The 14,831-nt window shown below is 35.9% G+C and overlaps 3 protein-coding genes across 4 annotated transcripts; 1 reads left to right on the top strand and 2 right to left on the bottom strand.

Moving 5' to 3' along the window:
• Nucleotides 1-453: 453 nt before the first annotated feature.
• On the top strand, nt 454-4,201 carry LOC130746827 (nuclear cap-binding protein subunit 2). The gene is made up of 8 exons (XM_057599567.1): nt 454-613; nt 716-939; nt 1,086-1,224; nt 1,587-1,620; nt 2,502-2,612; nt 3,358-3,411; nt 3,545-3,651; nt 3,912-4,201. The coding sequence occupies exons 1-8, from the start codon at nt 596-598 to the stop codon at nt 3,984-3,986; spliced, it is 762 nt and encodes a 253-aa protein (XP_057455550.1). The 5' UTR covers nt 454-595; the 3' UTR covers nt 3,987-4,201.
• Nucleotides 4,202-5,608: 1,407 nt separating this feature from the next.
• Nucleotides 5,609-11,994, bottom strand: LOC130746828 (uncharacterized). Of its 2 annotated transcripts, none has more exons than XM_057599568.1 (18): nt 11,836-11,994; nt 11,647-11,715; nt 11,439-11,528; nt 11,213-11,324; nt 9,645-9,672; nt 8,988-9,086; nt 8,818-8,887; nt 8,686-8,720; nt 8,517-8,591; nt 8,324-8,419; nt 8,042-8,111; nt 7,731-7,784; nt 7,480-7,565; nt 7,333-7,393; nt 7,180-7,244; nt 6,885-6,990; nt 6,225-6,313; nt 5,609-6,120 (listed from the first exon to the last, which is right to left on the bottom strand). In XM_057599568.1, exons 2-18 carry the CDS (start codon nt 11,710-11,712, stop codon nt 5,958-5,960), a joined length of 1,365 nt encoding a protein of 454 aa, XP_057455551.1. In that variant the 5' UTR covers nt 11,713-11,715; nt 11,836-11,994; the 3' UTR covers nt 5,609-5,957. The 2 variants fall into 2 exon arrangements, with proteins under 2 accessions (XP_057455551.1, XP_057455552.1); XM_057599569.1 differs by having other exon boundaries at nt 11,807-11,978.
• A 1,402-nt stretch (nt 11,995-13,396) lies between these two features.
• Nucleotides 13,397-14,473, bottom strand: LOC130746830 (protein E6-like). Its single transcript, XM_057599570.1, has one exon. The coding sequence runs from the start codon at nt 14,425-14,427 to the stop codon at nt 13,642-13,644; it is 786 nt and encodes a 261-aa protein (XP_057455553.1). The 5' UTR covers nt 14,428-14,473; the 3' UTR covers nt 13,397-13,641.
• Nucleotides 14,474-14,831: the final 358 nt, after the last annotated feature.

The raw sequence follows: 14,831 nt of genomic DNA on the forward strand, positions 1-14,831 counted from the left end.
ACTGTCTTGTTTCCAGCTACCATTAGTGTTGAGTTTTGGCTTCCCCGATGGAGGAAACCGCCACCGTATCAATGATGTATTGTTAACATATCAGGATTTAAAACTGAGTAGTATATTTTTTAACATTAGTAGATCTAAAATTCGGTGGTGTGTTTCTAACACTGCTGGACTCCACCGTTAGAGAGTGACTCAAATAGCAAATGTTTAGGTCGATTTGGTGAGAGAAGACAGAGGATTTGATTTTAGATCCTTGAGAGAATCTCTCTCATTTGCCCTATGGTCTGCCTATAATGGACCCCATAACCTAGGTGGCTTGAGAATGTGAGAATGTGGAAGAGGAAGGAGACTAGTTTGTTTTTGGAATTTTAAAAAGGAGTGAGTGAAAATTGGAGTGTCAGGGGTTGGGAATATCAACTCCCAGTCTCCCACAAAAAAGCCCAGTGAAGCAAACCCTGAAATTTGATGGACCGGACCTACAATATCGGGTCGAACCGATCCAGGTAAATGTTCATCTTGTCGGGTTTCCATGCCCTAAACGTGTTTCTCTCTGAATTCCAGAAATTCTCATTTCGCAGTGCTTGGAGCTCAGCCACACATGGCGTCGCTGTTCAAGGTACACCACTCCACACAACACTGACAATGGCCATTCCGATTCAACAACAACCATGTGTGTTTTTCTTTATGGTCTCATTTGAGTTTTTTGAGCGTGTTGTAGGATCTCACGAAGCTCTCGGCGTATCGAGATAGAAGATTCCCTGGAACGCAAGATGAGTTTGAGCAAGCTCTTCTGGCTTCCACCACCGTTTACGTCGGGAACATGTCGTTCTACACCACGGAGGAGCAAGTTTACGAGCTCTTCTCTCGAGCTGGAGAAATCAAGAAGATCATCATGGGCTTGGACAAGAATACCAAAACCCCCTGCGGTTTTTGTTTCGTTCTGTAAGTCCATTTCACCATTCTAGTGTAATCTAGTCATTAGTTTCTAGGAACTACAAATTTTAGATAACTCTAGGTTTCTGAATAGTAGTCATTGTTCAGTGATAATTGCAGTATTGATTGATGATTCTGTGTGTGTGTATTGCTAGATATTACTCTCGTGAAGATACTGAGGATGCTTGCAAGTACGTAAGTGGGACGATACTGGATGATCGTCCTATTCGTGTTGATTTTGACTGGGGATTTCAGGAAGGAAGACAATGGGGTCGTGGTCGTAGTGGTGGCCAGGTGAAGCTAGCTTCCTAATAGTAGCCATGTCACACACTTCAGCTCTTTTTCATTGATATTTTTTGAACCTTAGTATCATTGAAGATGAGAATATGGCCATAATTTTGTATACTTTATAGCATTTTACTATGGTTATAATCACCTCTGTTATCAATTATCTCTTTCGATTTCCAAATTGTGCTTTATACTGATTTTTACATGTTGCGTTATAACTGTGTTGAATTTACTTTGTCCCTCTGTCCATGTCATATTGTATTCGTTTCCAGTCTTGTGTTTGTTATTTTCTTTCTTCCTTGCTTACATTTCCTATGGCTGTTTTTGTTCTTGGGTAATATTAACTGCCGCTCTGATACTTTGTGCAGGTCCGTGATGAATATCGCACTGATTATGATCCTGATATCCTTTTTTAAGATAATTTTTTCTGTAATTTACATCCTTTTATAGATTATATGCTTGGTTTTCTCCTAGTACTGTCAAGATCGTGAGGTTGCACAATCTTGTATCCTAACGCCTATCTCCGATCAAGATCGCGATCTGAGTCAGGGGGATCGTGAGATCGCAGATGCGATCCGATCTTCAGTTTGCTGGGCTTCTGGGTCCAAATTCGGGTAACCTGTTTGCAGCCCTGATTGCACGAGCTTAGGTCTCCTCTTCCATTGAAAACGGAAAAATCTTCCATTGCTAACATTTGCTCGACCTTGTCCCTCTTGCTGCATTTGAATTACCCCTTTTGTGCAACTCTATGTTGGAGTTCCTGATCTGAGATTCTGGTTCTTCCTCTCATTTTATGTGGCCTGCCTTTCCGTTTCTTGTTCTTCCTTGGTGAACTGTGTTTCTGTGTTCTCATTCTTCCTCTGATTCGGGTTTCTTGTTCTGTAGTGCAATTTTGTATAACTAGTATGGTTAGTTGATAATTAATCTGAGCAATGAACACATATAGTCAAGTTTTGCTTTAGCGAGCAGTTATGGCTTTCTATTGTTATGCTTACTGAACTTAATTCGTAATAATATAGAATTGACATTGCATTTGATTAAGTATATTCCGATATACTCTAAATAAAGAAAATATTACTTGCTACAGTTTTGATAATTGATACATTCAAATTGATATTGATTGTGAATACTCTCATGCCTTCCTTTGATATTTGGCTGCAAAGTTACTTCAGAAAATACTCTCATCTACTCATTTTTATCTGCACTCTTTTATTCACTTCATTGCTCAGATCAGTCTTAAGTTATTATACTAGTCTCCTTTTAGTTTCCTTAATTCCAAATACGTAGAGGTGGTTATGGAAAGTTGGTCCAGAAAGAGTTAGAAGCACAAAGGCAGCTTGTGGATTATGGTTCTGGGTCTTTGGGATCTTTCCCTCCAATGGTTTCAACTTCCTGTAAGTGACTCCATATTATTTGTAGATCTTTAGCTGCTAGGAGTAACTTTGGCTTGACATTTCACATGATTTTACATTAAAGTTTTAATACATGGTTCTTTCTTTTGTACTTTTTTGCTTGTCATATTTCTAAATTTTGTGGCAAATTATCCACCTGCTTGATTTTTGAGAAATATTAAGTTACACTGATTGGAATGTGCATCTAATTATGGACTGATGTCACTTACTCATCAAGCCATGCCTATGCCTAACATTGTGGATGTGGTTATATGTGCAAATTCTCCAACTATGTGCGTTCATTCGATTAGCCTGTCCGCTCCTGCATTCTATTTAATGTGCAGTGTATAGACCGGGCACTAATAGATTAGGTCTGTTAGAAAGTTTTAGGCTAATATAAATGTCATTGTCGATAAACTAAGTTGGATCTGGAAAAACTCTCTCTCTCTCTGAAGGAAGCAACACATTGACATGCCTGTTAAATCTAATAATGCATTAAAAGTTGCAAATTGAAAAATCTTTATGGTCTTGATCTTTTGTAATTTTCTGTTCAACATTCAATTGAATATTCTCTTTGGTTTATTATAGACCACATATTCCCTAATACTGTATGCCAGGCCAAAGTACATAGGGAACCATCTCCACTTTTTTTGGTTGCTTTGTTTCGGCCATTCAATTTTATTTTACGTACTTGAATTAAGTGTGAGTTCCTTGGAAATTAAACTGTTCAGTTATTTTACTCTTGCAGATGGTAGACACGGCAGAAACCATGGTCACGGTGGTTCCCATCGGCCTGGTAGAGGTAGTTTAATATCTAGAAAATATCTTTTGTCCATTAATTTTGATTTGATTTTTCAGCTCTTAAAAAGGTTACTGGTACTGATTTGCCTTTGAATTTACCGTTATTAATTTAATATGTCTCTTTGACACGATAGATTACCATAGGAAGAGACACAGGGATGATGACCATCACACAAACGAGTCCTCAAAAAGAACATCAGATCATGAATCCCGGAGGAACTCTGACCATGAATCTCGACCGGTAAACTCAATAAATCTGAATGATTCTTCAGACTAGTTGATAATTTTACATTGTTTTCTTCATTTGTCATTCCTATTGTACCACATGGGCTATGGGATTTATTTCTTCATTTGAAGGCATGATACTTGTATTTGTGTTCCTCTTATGATTGCAATAGTCATAACTGCTGGTGTTAGTTGATATGCTAGTTCAAAAAAAAAATGTTTCCCCCTAATTTTCGCCTATTGATGTCTTAATTAATTACTTGATTTGATCTGCAGGAAAAAAATCCACGATTTCGTGAGAGTGGAGATTCTGATGATGAGGAGGAAGATGATAGAAAAAGACGGTCTTAACCATAATTTCATACTAAACCAAGTTATTTTGCAATGGGAAATTTCTAGTGACATGATTGAAAGTGGAAGATTGTTTATTGTACATCATTGCAAATATCTCACTACTAGTTTAACCTTGTGAAATTCTTGGCTGTATCTGCTGCAAATGACACTTTGTTGCTGTGTATGTCTTGTCACAATTTTTTCTTATCTTGGCCATAATCAGATTTACTTAACTTTTCGGATCTAATGCTCACCGGATCAGCATACTATGCAAACGTTGTGGCATTGAGCCTGTTTGCTTGTGTGTGTATGAACTATTTGCATGCCATCACAATGTGTATTTCTTTTTTCATGGTATAAATATTATTTCATCATGCAAGAGGATAAATCTCATATGAACATTACAAAAGAGTAAATTGTAATACTACATAATAAGATGCTACAAAACATAACATGCTTGTTAACGGAATCATAACAAACAAAATATTATAACAGAAACAACTAAATAAGTCTTTCTCATTCAGACCTGTCCTATGCTTTTTTGTTCACCCCCCCTATTATCATGGCTCTATTGACTGCCATAGCTGCTCCGAGTGAGGTCAATCACAGAAAAGCAGCTCAATTGCACCAAACCAGAACTTAATAGATATAAAGTGAGGTCAGTGTCTGATGGAGAGGTTAAGAGATCAGAAAAGAGGTCTTGGAGGAAGGAGAGATGGAAGTGGTACTAGAGGAGCAAGGATGAAAACAGGGAGAATAGGAGATTGAAAAAAAAAACTCATGAAAGACAATAAAGAAAATCATAAACATGTTCCTCACATGGAAAAGGAGAAAAATTGTCCTAATGAGGCTAGAGAAACCCCCAAGGGGAGGAGGGAGACGCTATTTTATGTAGGGTTATCTCAGGGAAAGGAGTCTCACTTTAAATGCACATTTATTCACAATTCAATATACATTTTTGTCAAAAAAAAATATCCTCATTAACTAAAAGACCCAAAAACTGTTAAGATGGACATGGACATAAAGAACAAATGCGACCATTTACCTCGTTAACGAGAATGGTGACACTATTAATTATGATAGGAACAATCAAAAAATTGCTTTGTGTGAAAAAGGGTGTAGACAATGGATATATATAAAGTAATGGATATAATAATATGAAGTAATATAAAAAAAGTGAGATAGAAAGAAATAACGCGTAAATTTGTTTGAGGTCCTTGACTTTGTAAGAGAAATCAAATTGGGTCCTGCCTTTTAAATCCTTTAGATGTTGTCCTTGAAATATTTTTTTTAATCAAATTAAGGACAATAAATGACATATTATCAATTTTGACCAATAAGCTCCTCAATGCTAAATAATCCCATGTGTAATTTTTTAAAATCCAAAATTTTTTTTTTATTTTCCACTCATCTCTTCCTCCTTAAAGAAAAGTTAGGTGTTCATAGTGTTGGTGGTCTATGAATCATAAACAGAACTGAAATCTCCATTCGCTTAGCCTGTGGTGAAGTCCTATGAAGTTAAGAGGTATACAGAAGCCTGGTGTGTTACCAGCCATCAACAGAATAAACACAAACGAAGAACCCGAGATGAGATGTGTAGGTAGTATATCCTAAATTATTGTGCAAGGAAACAAAAACTATGAATTAGAAAGTCCCTTCTAATAAAACCTCAATATATGTAACATTAAGTCATAATCGCTAAATCGAACTACAAATGTCAATATGACGTATAAAGGGTTTTATGATAACATCAATTTATAGAGCAAATTTTTTTGCATTGGCACTGAATCAAGAAGTAAACATCACAAAACTATATAAACCTATGGATTTCATCAATCTGCTACGTACATGGCACCATACTTCGTCATTCAGCTAACGAGGCATAAATTTGTGGCCATATATCCATTTGCCAAAGAAATCAGCTGAACTCCCCACCATACGCATGCTGCTGAAATCAGCCATAAAAACTCTAGCCAGCTCATGAAAACATTACTCAACTTCAGAGATAATTCTTTTTTTCCGTAATGGCTGTGTTGTAACACTTCCTGGGGCACTGTGAGCTTTCCTCCTTTGTTCTTTTCTTCTCTTAGAATCCGCCCTAATACGTGCCTCAGCAGCAGCTTTGTATACTGGTTTTGGCAAGTGCCTATGCCTGTTGTGGAAAACACAAAAAATAAATAAGCATAGCCATGCCAATAATGACAAACATAAAACTTATGATGGTTGTTCCCATAAATGACTGTTTTATCAAATCACCTATCAATTCTTTTAATATCAGGGAGGTGCTTGTAGCGTTTCTTTATGGCCTCGTAATAATCATGTTTCTTCTGTTCCCTTGGGAGAATCTGTAGCATGATCACAGAAGTAATCGTCAGGGAATGAAGGGACTCTCATAGTACATATATTTAGGATAATCAATTGGCAATAAATTAGGAAACAACCAAAACATCTCAATTATGATAATCGAAGTCTTATCTAATGATACATGATAATTGAAGTTTTATCTTTGATGATCCACTATTAATGGATGGCAATCAATTTTCCGGATATTAAATAATATATATAGATAATGAATCAACAATGAAAAACAAATACACTAAATAGTCTTTGGATCCTTCATTTCAGCTCCTAGCATGACTTTTGCCATTTTGATCTTAAGCAGGAATGTGGTTCCTTTTGCCAGAAATATAGGAAGCCCTAGACTAGTCAGTTTCTATGTCTACCAAAATGCAGTCATGTTCCGAGCTAAAATGAGTATATCCAAAGCCAAATAAAAATAGGGGGGGGGGGATAGCATGATTGAGATTCACCAGCCAATGACATAAAACATTGTCCACATGAGGCTTTGGGTATGACTTAACACATCTAGTATTTGACTCAAATATCAGAAAATGTGAGGTAAGGAAGACATCTTACCACTCCAAGTTGTTCTGATGCTTTTGCCTTCCAAAGCCTGAGGTTAGTGTCATCACTGCCAGAAATCACGTAACTTCCATCACCGCTGAACTTGACACAGAATACCCTGCATAGAAAAGTTAAAGATCAGCCTCAGCCTACATCGTAAAGCTCATGGAAATCATTCAATAAACTCTCAGCAGTCAGCACAAACAGCAAAATAATTCTATTACACAACCAAGGTGTACACTGTCAAGTCATGCAGTTATCCAAACACAACAGAATGCTCAGTGGACAATATCTAAATTGAGTGAACCTTTGCATTCTCTTAGTATGATAAATCTCCTTGCTATGACCACCATTATACGGGAACAGTCTCAACTACAAAATGAGAAGTTGTAAATAGATGAGACTCTAATTCAGTACGAACAAATGTTGAAAGATAAAAAACAAATTTAAGGGAACTAACTGTTCTATCATAAGATCCAGTGACAAACTCTCGGCCAGTTGGTGAGTAGTCAATGTCCAACCTATAGAACAAAATATGAAATGTTGGTACAAACATTCAAGAATTACCAAAAATAGCAGGATATAATTTAAAGAAAACTCATTATACACTGGAAAAACGTGATCTTTGTGAACACATTTGGCTTCATCCAACTTCCTAGCATCATAGCTATAGCAGTTTCCATCTTCATTTGCCTGCATGGGAATGACACTTGTGAATAAGTAAACAAATATAACTAAAATATTGATTCCAAGATAAAACTACAAAAGACATCTCAACAATCTCACTGTTACACATAACCAAAACTTTAAACAATAATAGCTTCAAAACCACTAGTAAACTTCATCAGAAAAACTTACAGCCGTAAAATTTAAGGGTTCCATTGGGTTCCAAGATATAGAATTGGTTTTTGTCTGGAACAATAAGGTAACGGTCAGTATAGCCATAAATATATTTGGAATAAGACAAGAGGATAGAGAATAAGTTATTAACTAAATACTATAAATATAGTTGAAAAATGAAACGAGGATATAATGGTGTATGCAATTAAGAGGAAACACTAGCGACCTCAAGTCCTCAACTAACAGTCCAATGACAAAATTGATAACTAGAAACATCAAAATCAACTATTCATATGTTGAGATTTAAGCAAATGATAAGAAATATTTACCTCCATCATCATTTTCCTCACTGGAGAAGCCATACGTATATCATACAGAATTATGCTCCTGCTCCCGCCACTAGAATAAATAAATAAATAAATAAATAAAATGTTAAACAAGAAGGTAACTTCACACATGAGAGACAAGTTTAAGCCAGCCAAAATTCTTCTCAATTTAGTATGTAAGCAGGTTTAAACATGATTTAAACATCTTAACAAGTAACCAGGAAAGAAATATCAAAATACTTGTGGGGAAGAAAAGTTTGTATCATTGATATAAACATCTTATACCTAGTTGAGGCTGCCAAGAGATTTGGTTCTCCCGGATTAAACCGAACAGAAATTGTAGTATCTGATCCCCATGTAAAACTATTTATTGGCTGAGACCTGCAGAAGGGATGTAACACCAGCATGAAACAAATTTGGAAAAGTAGTCTGTGATTCTAGTAAAATAATTAAACAAATCAGAAATTGATATCAAAACCTGTTGTGATTCCATATATCTATTTGAGCACCAGCTGTGGCAAAAAGCTCACCCTCCCACTGGTGATCAGCAGCCCTAAAAAATAACGTAAGTCAGTGATCTGAGAACATAAAAATATAGAAAGATATTAAGTGACAATATTTCCTGGATTATTCACTCCAAAACTTACCAAAAGGCATTCTTCAAAACATAAACACTTGCCGGCTGCAATGTAAAAAAATGTTTATAAAATTAAGAGTTTGTATGAACACTGAAAATTTTAACCCCCCCCCCAAAAAAAAACTTCTAAGCCAATATTCACCTCAACAGTATTCTTAGTTGAGTCATCTGAGTCCATAAGAGTATCAACAGGAACATTCCATAGTCTGACACTGAACATTAACATTCCAGTTTAGATCAAAAAAGAAATAGTCATTGAAGGCTAGACATAATAATTTGATAGAATGAAAAACTGCAAAACTTGATAGTTACGTGCAATCAGTTCCACATGACACGAGAATACGTCCATCTGTAGATACAGTCAGGCCTCGCACAGCACCTTGGTGACCGGGAAATTGATAAACAGTCCGTCTTTTTCCCCAAATAGAACAAGCAATAACATTAGATACATAATAGTATAGTTCCCGAAAATTGTAATCATGATAAACCTCCCATCCTTGCCCAAAGTTAAATTAAAAAAGCTGATGCACATGCCATAACTTATATTTTTCTTATCCATAATCCCATATACACATTTCATGTATTATTATATAACTTTATCATACAATATCTAAAAACTATGCTTTTTACCATTTCAGAATGTCAACATATCCTTAACACACAAAATGATAGAAAACCTTCAGTCATATAATCCAGCAAACTAATGTTCATTCATATCCGAGAATAGAAGAATGTTAACTTCTTCTCAGCTTTTACATATTATGATAGTCCACAAATCCAAACAAAAAAGGACAGAAAAAAGAGATAGCTCCAGAAACCAAATTGTTAAAAACAACACAAATGTATGTATGTTTATATTACATGGACATATTCTTCATTTCAAAGAGAATATCATACACCGTATACTTAATTCCAAGTCCCTGATTGTAACAAAATTTAAAATATCAAATAGAGAATCAAATTTATTACCTTGAAGCTATATCCCAGAGTCGAATATCTGTAAATGCAATGAAGATAAATGTTACAGGTTTTCAATGCATAAAAAACTCACTTGTCCAGCACAGCATGAAGAGATTATGTACAATGAATTGAGCATAATGTGAGGCGAAGGAACATTGTCTACTAAATAGAAGAAGGAAAATCAGGGAAAATGCGATAACATTATAAGTTTAGATAGGTACAGAAGAATATCCATGATTTTAACCTGAGAATATTTTATGATTGTCTAGTTACTATGCATAATTAATTTTGCAAAAGTAAACCATTCTAGTTTAAACAACTATGCATTAAGAAAATCAGCAACGGTTATGCTGCGAGCATGACAACATTTGCTCAGGCTTCAAAAATTGAGACAATTAAGAGTAATGTTCCAGAGTTACACAACAACAACAAAAACAGCCAGAGTTGGGCGAGATAAAGGGCGGTTTTTATTGGATAAGTCAAAAGGTAACAGTGACTATGCATCTATCCAAGAGTTAATAATAATGGCAAGAGTGTATAGAATTTTCCCAATAAAAATAGATATATCCCAATTATCCTCATTTGGACTATTAGCAAGTCAAAAACATAGATACCCATGGCAATTACAATCTTTTTGGCTAAGGTTTAAAATCTTGTAGTTAAGGTTTGACCCTTACTGTCACAGGTTTCCTGAAACTCTCAATCTCGATCAAATTGCAATTAAATATGGTGTCGGTTGATGCATTTTGTAACATAGCACGTTTCTGGTAAATTCTACATATAGTTGTATCCTATAAGCTAAAAGACAATGAACCCCGTTTAATGGTGGGTTGTGTGTAAGAAAACGCTCCCAGTAGTTTGGAGTAACTTTGGCCATTGGTGTTTAAGAATTGAGATGCATCATTAGTTCTATTTGTTTGAATAAAACTTGACTTATTTTTTCAAACCTTTGGGACCCTATTTTACAGAGTTTGGGTATCAATACAGAATGTATAATTTCTTATTTTTTCGGTGTCATAGGACAATGTGGTAAACTTCTTGGCCCCTCTAACTAATGCACTTCCACACTCTCCTTGCTTGATCATGATTTATTTTCCTTCTTTGCCGAACTATTTTAGCTTCTTGTGCACAAAAAAATATGATATTGAAGGAAATAGCTTTTGTAATTTGTACTTCTTCCGCACTTTCTTTTTCTTTATTGTCATTAGTTTGAGTGGATTCATTTTCTCTTGTAAATTGTCACCAAATATCTTTCTTATTATATTTAAAGGTTGTTAGAGCAAGGAAGGACACAAACTGTGTGTGCGATGAAAATCAGAGTCCTTCTCACATTAGGGATCATCATCAACTGAGGGGACTGGTGACTGATCACATAACCAGGCTACCTTCTATTGATTTGTTATATTCACGCACAGCCCTACAACTCACCCATATTCTGAAAATCTACCACATAGGAAAAACAAATCCCCACTCTTCCCACCTAACGAAGAGGACTAGATAAAATTTCAGTGATTACTCCTAGGTGTTATACTACATAAAATTGAAGGAACAGGACTAGATAAGGAAATTGTAAGTACCTCCATCCATTGAACCTGAGAATATATGTTTCAACTGACTAGGGTCCTTCGCCATACATGAAACCGCGTCTATATGCCCATCCATTGCCCCTATAAACGGTCTTGCGAAAATCTAAATCCTCAAAAATTGAAAAAGAAAATCAGGCAAAATAAATAATAAACCCATTGAATCAATCATATTCACTGCAAAAAAAAAAAAAAAATCAAAAGCAAATGGCAACCTAACCTTGTCCAATTTGACTGCATTTAAAGCACGTACATACTCCACCGCCTTCTCTTGAGGACGAAGGATGGGATCAAAATTGTGGAATACCCTCTTTACGAAATCAAAAGGGTAGCATTAGTTTAAGCAAAAGATTATAAATTTATATGAGTTCAGAAGATTGAAGAGTGTTAATCGTAAAGGGTCGTTTTGCATTGAATGAATGAATCACCTGAAGGTCTTGGCTTCGTTCTCGGGTGAACTCATCTACAGAGCGTGATATGACTTTGACCTTCATTGTCTATAAAAGCACAGAGAGAGAGAGAGAGAGAGAGAGAGAGCAAGTGAGTTTGAGTTCGAGCTAAAATCAAAGCAAGAAAATAAGGCACGACCTTACAGCACAGGCGAGAAGGAAACTCACTTCAGTTATCAGAGAGAAGAAGCGAGGGTGTGGCGGTGGGCGGCAGCAACGGCGGCGGCAGGCGGAGATTGGGAAGGGGTGAATGGTGTTTGAGTTCGAACTTCGAACTGTGTCAATCAGCGGCTTTACCTGTGGTTCGTGGTTGTATATTAGGGTTCAATCAATTCACACCGTTCAAGGAGTTTACGTGTTAATTTAAAATTTTAATTTGCGTAAAATAATAATAATTAATTATCTTGAAAATAATAAACTTTCCAAGTGTAAGGAAAAACATTAAAATAATAAAAATAACTGGTAATTTTTTTTTGGTTACAAGAGGAAGATTAACAAAAGAAAGCGACTAACTAACTGCATCTAGAAACAACGATGCATAAACAAAGGAAGGTGGTCGACTCCAAACTTGCAAAGGAGAAATTATTATGATATTCACACGTTACATTGTGTCAAAAAATTCTCAAATGATAACTTAAGTGATAAGAGCATGTGGACATTTGGATTGAGAGGGGAAGGTTCAGGATAAATTCTTAGAGGGTGTAATTTATATATCGGACATTGTGTTAAAAGTGTAACATTAATTAGATTATACATCATTTATTTTGAAATTATAATATATAGTTAGGTCAAGTGATAAGATCCGAGTCACATATGAGTTGGGAAGGAGAAGGTTTAGGGATTAGTCTTTGGCGGATGTTAATTTATCTTTATAATGTACTAAAAAGGTAGAAAATGTCTCATACAAACTCACGGTCATGAGGTAGACACTCCGGTAAGGAAAAATAGAAATGAGAGAAGTAGAGAAATGTGAATCAAAACTCATATCCCAAACAAACGTTAGGCCAACAAATACAAGTTAGGAACGGATTGTGTGGCATATGTTTTTTACGAACATCTTTTGGACATACAACTTAGTAGCGGTTTTTAAACGCCGCTAATGTTTGCAGTGGCTAAAAAACTCCAAAAATATGTATGTCTATAAAATGTATGATAAAAATTGTATGTTCACCGATCATTTTGCTTATTTGTATAGAAGTATCAAGCAGCTATAGAAAAACAATCTTGGTCTAAAACCCTGCAAAATACTTTGGTCTAATTTATACGTGACCTGTTAAACTTCCCAGAGTACATTTCATTGTCATTGCTTGAAACCACAAATTAAAAAGACAATTTTGTAGATGATCAAATTCTCAAATCAACTCAATCCACACGAATTATAAATGTTTCACCCCCAGACTTCGTTGGCACCTATTATTCTTCGTGGTTTCTATGTTTTGTAAATCATTCAAGTTGAAGTCAATGTGCTTCTTGTAATCGCTAACCAATTAAGAAAGTAGAAAAGTTTGAGAAATGCTTAAGCTTTCATGGTATGATAGATCTAACAATGGTATTGATCACAATAAAGATATAGACTGCAATTCCATATCGCTATGCCTTTGTGCAAATGTAACTTATAAGTATTCATGATTATTACAAATAATTCCACACATAATGTCTAACAAGAAAAGATCAAAAGCAGAAATTTGATGTCATAATATAATAAGGCTTGTGCCTTCTAATAGCAACATGATCACAAAATGTTATATAGTTTCCAATTGTAAAAATACCAATGGCAGGATAGGACCTCACTTCACACTGCACAAATGATAAAACTACATATACTTTCCGAAACTGTGCAAGATCTCAGATAAAACTATAGAATAAAAGCATCACAATTATCTCATAACTTAGTATTTTCCTTTCACTGTGTGTGCATTGTTTCACTCAAACTCTCACTCTAATGGTTTAAAACAAAAAAGAAAAGAAAAACACTCATGGTGTGTACCCTTGAGCTTCTTGCTGCTTCTCATACTCCTCCATGGTGTCAAACTCATTAGGATTCTGCATTTTTTCATCATAACCTTCATTTTCAGTCCTTCCTCTCCCTGATTCGTCATATCCATTAAGGTTATAGCTCTCATTTTCAGTATCTACATTGTAATGGTACTTGCCATTCTCCATGAACCTTGTGTCACTCATTCCTTCCCTCTTCCTCTCATAGCCATTATTATTGCCATAATTGTTGTTATTGTTGTTGTAGTAAAGTTCCTTGCCATTGTTGTCATTGCTCCTGTACCCTTCAGTGTTGTAGTTTTTTGTGTACACTTCATTGTTGTAGTTGCTGCGGAAATTGGTCTGGGGATATCCTGTTTTGTAGCTCTGGTCTTTGAAGTCCTCATTGAGAAGCTCATTTTCAAAGTTTGTAGTGGTGGAAGTTTCCTTGGTGGGAGAATATTGAGCAGAACTAGAAGAATCTGTGCCATATAGGCCATAACCCTCTCCCATGTCAAGAAATTCAGGTTCCGGGGCCGGCCCAGATGGTATTGTTGATCCAATTGCTTGTGCTGATGGTGCCGGTGCTGGTGCTAATGCTGATGCTGGTCCTGGTGCTTGTGCTGGAGATTCAGCTTTGGCTAGCAAAAGTTGAGCATCTTTGACATTGTTGGTTCTGAAATGGGTGAAGAAGCTGAAGAATTTGCCCTCTCTGGCTTGAATTTGGGGGGAGAGAAAAAGCACCAAGAGCAAGAAGAAAGAGAGGTGGTTTCCAAAAGATGCCATAGTGTGTGGTGTGGACAGACAATGAGAGATGACTGTGAGAAGAATCATATTGTTAGGTTCATTTTATAGGGAGACACTAACCCTGTTTTGTATTATATCAAAGGCCGGCTAATTATGCGGGGATTGTGGAAGGATGAATGAGAGTGGGGTAGGATTATGACCAACCTTCAGCAAATGCTACATGTGCAAGCTTTGACATATGGATTTGATACATTCACTCTCACTTTTTCTTTCATATTTTCACTTATTTTCTCTTCTTGTCACTCTCTTCTTTTTCTACCACACCACACATCATATCATTCACTTCTCTTCTTAGTTCTTACATCTTTACGTGTTTATTTGGATACATGGTGAAAAATTACAATGAGTCTAAAATCATTTTGATCCGTTGCAAAAGCTTATGT

Source organism: Lotus japonicus, chromosome 3 (genome assembly GCF_012489685.1).
Source record: "Lotus japonicus ecotype B-129 chromosome 3, LjGifu_v1.2".
Classification (NCBI taxonomy): domain Eukaryota; kingdom Viridiplantae; phylum Streptophyta; class Magnoliopsida; order Fabales; family Fabaceae; genus Lotus; species Lotus japonicus.

What these genes read in the sequence shown, in the direction of transcription:
- LOC130746830 (XM_057599570.1), bottom strand. Translation starts at nt 14,427, where the DNA reads ATGGCATCTTTTGGAAACCACCTCTCTTTCTTCTTGCTCTTGGTGCTT.
- LOC130746828 (XM_057599568.1), bottom strand. Translation starts at nt 11,712, where the DNA reads ATGAAGGTCAAAGTCATATCACGCTCTGTAGATGAGTTCACCCGAGAA. An exon ending in AACCCTTAAATTTTACGGCT is followed by an intron (nt 7,566 to 7,730) that starts GTAAGTTTTTCT and finishes ATTCCCATGCAG; the next exon opens with GCAAATGAAGATGGAAACTG. An exon ending in GATATTAAAAGAATTGATAG is followed by an intron (nt 6,121 to 6,224) that starts GTGATTTGATAA and finishes TTTCCACAACAG; the next exon opens with GCATAGGCACTTGCCAAAAC.
- LOC130746827 (XM_057599567.1), top strand. An exon ending in TCCAATGGTTTCAACTTCCT is followed by an intron (nt 2,613 to 3,357) that starts GTAAGTGACTCC and finishes TTACTCTTGCAG; the next exon opens with ATGGTAGACACGGCAGAAAC. An exon ending in CTGACCATGAATCTCGACCG is followed by an intron (nt 3,652 to 3,911) that starts GTAAACTCAATA and finishes TTTGATCTGCAG; the next exon opens with GAAAAAAATCCACGATTTCG.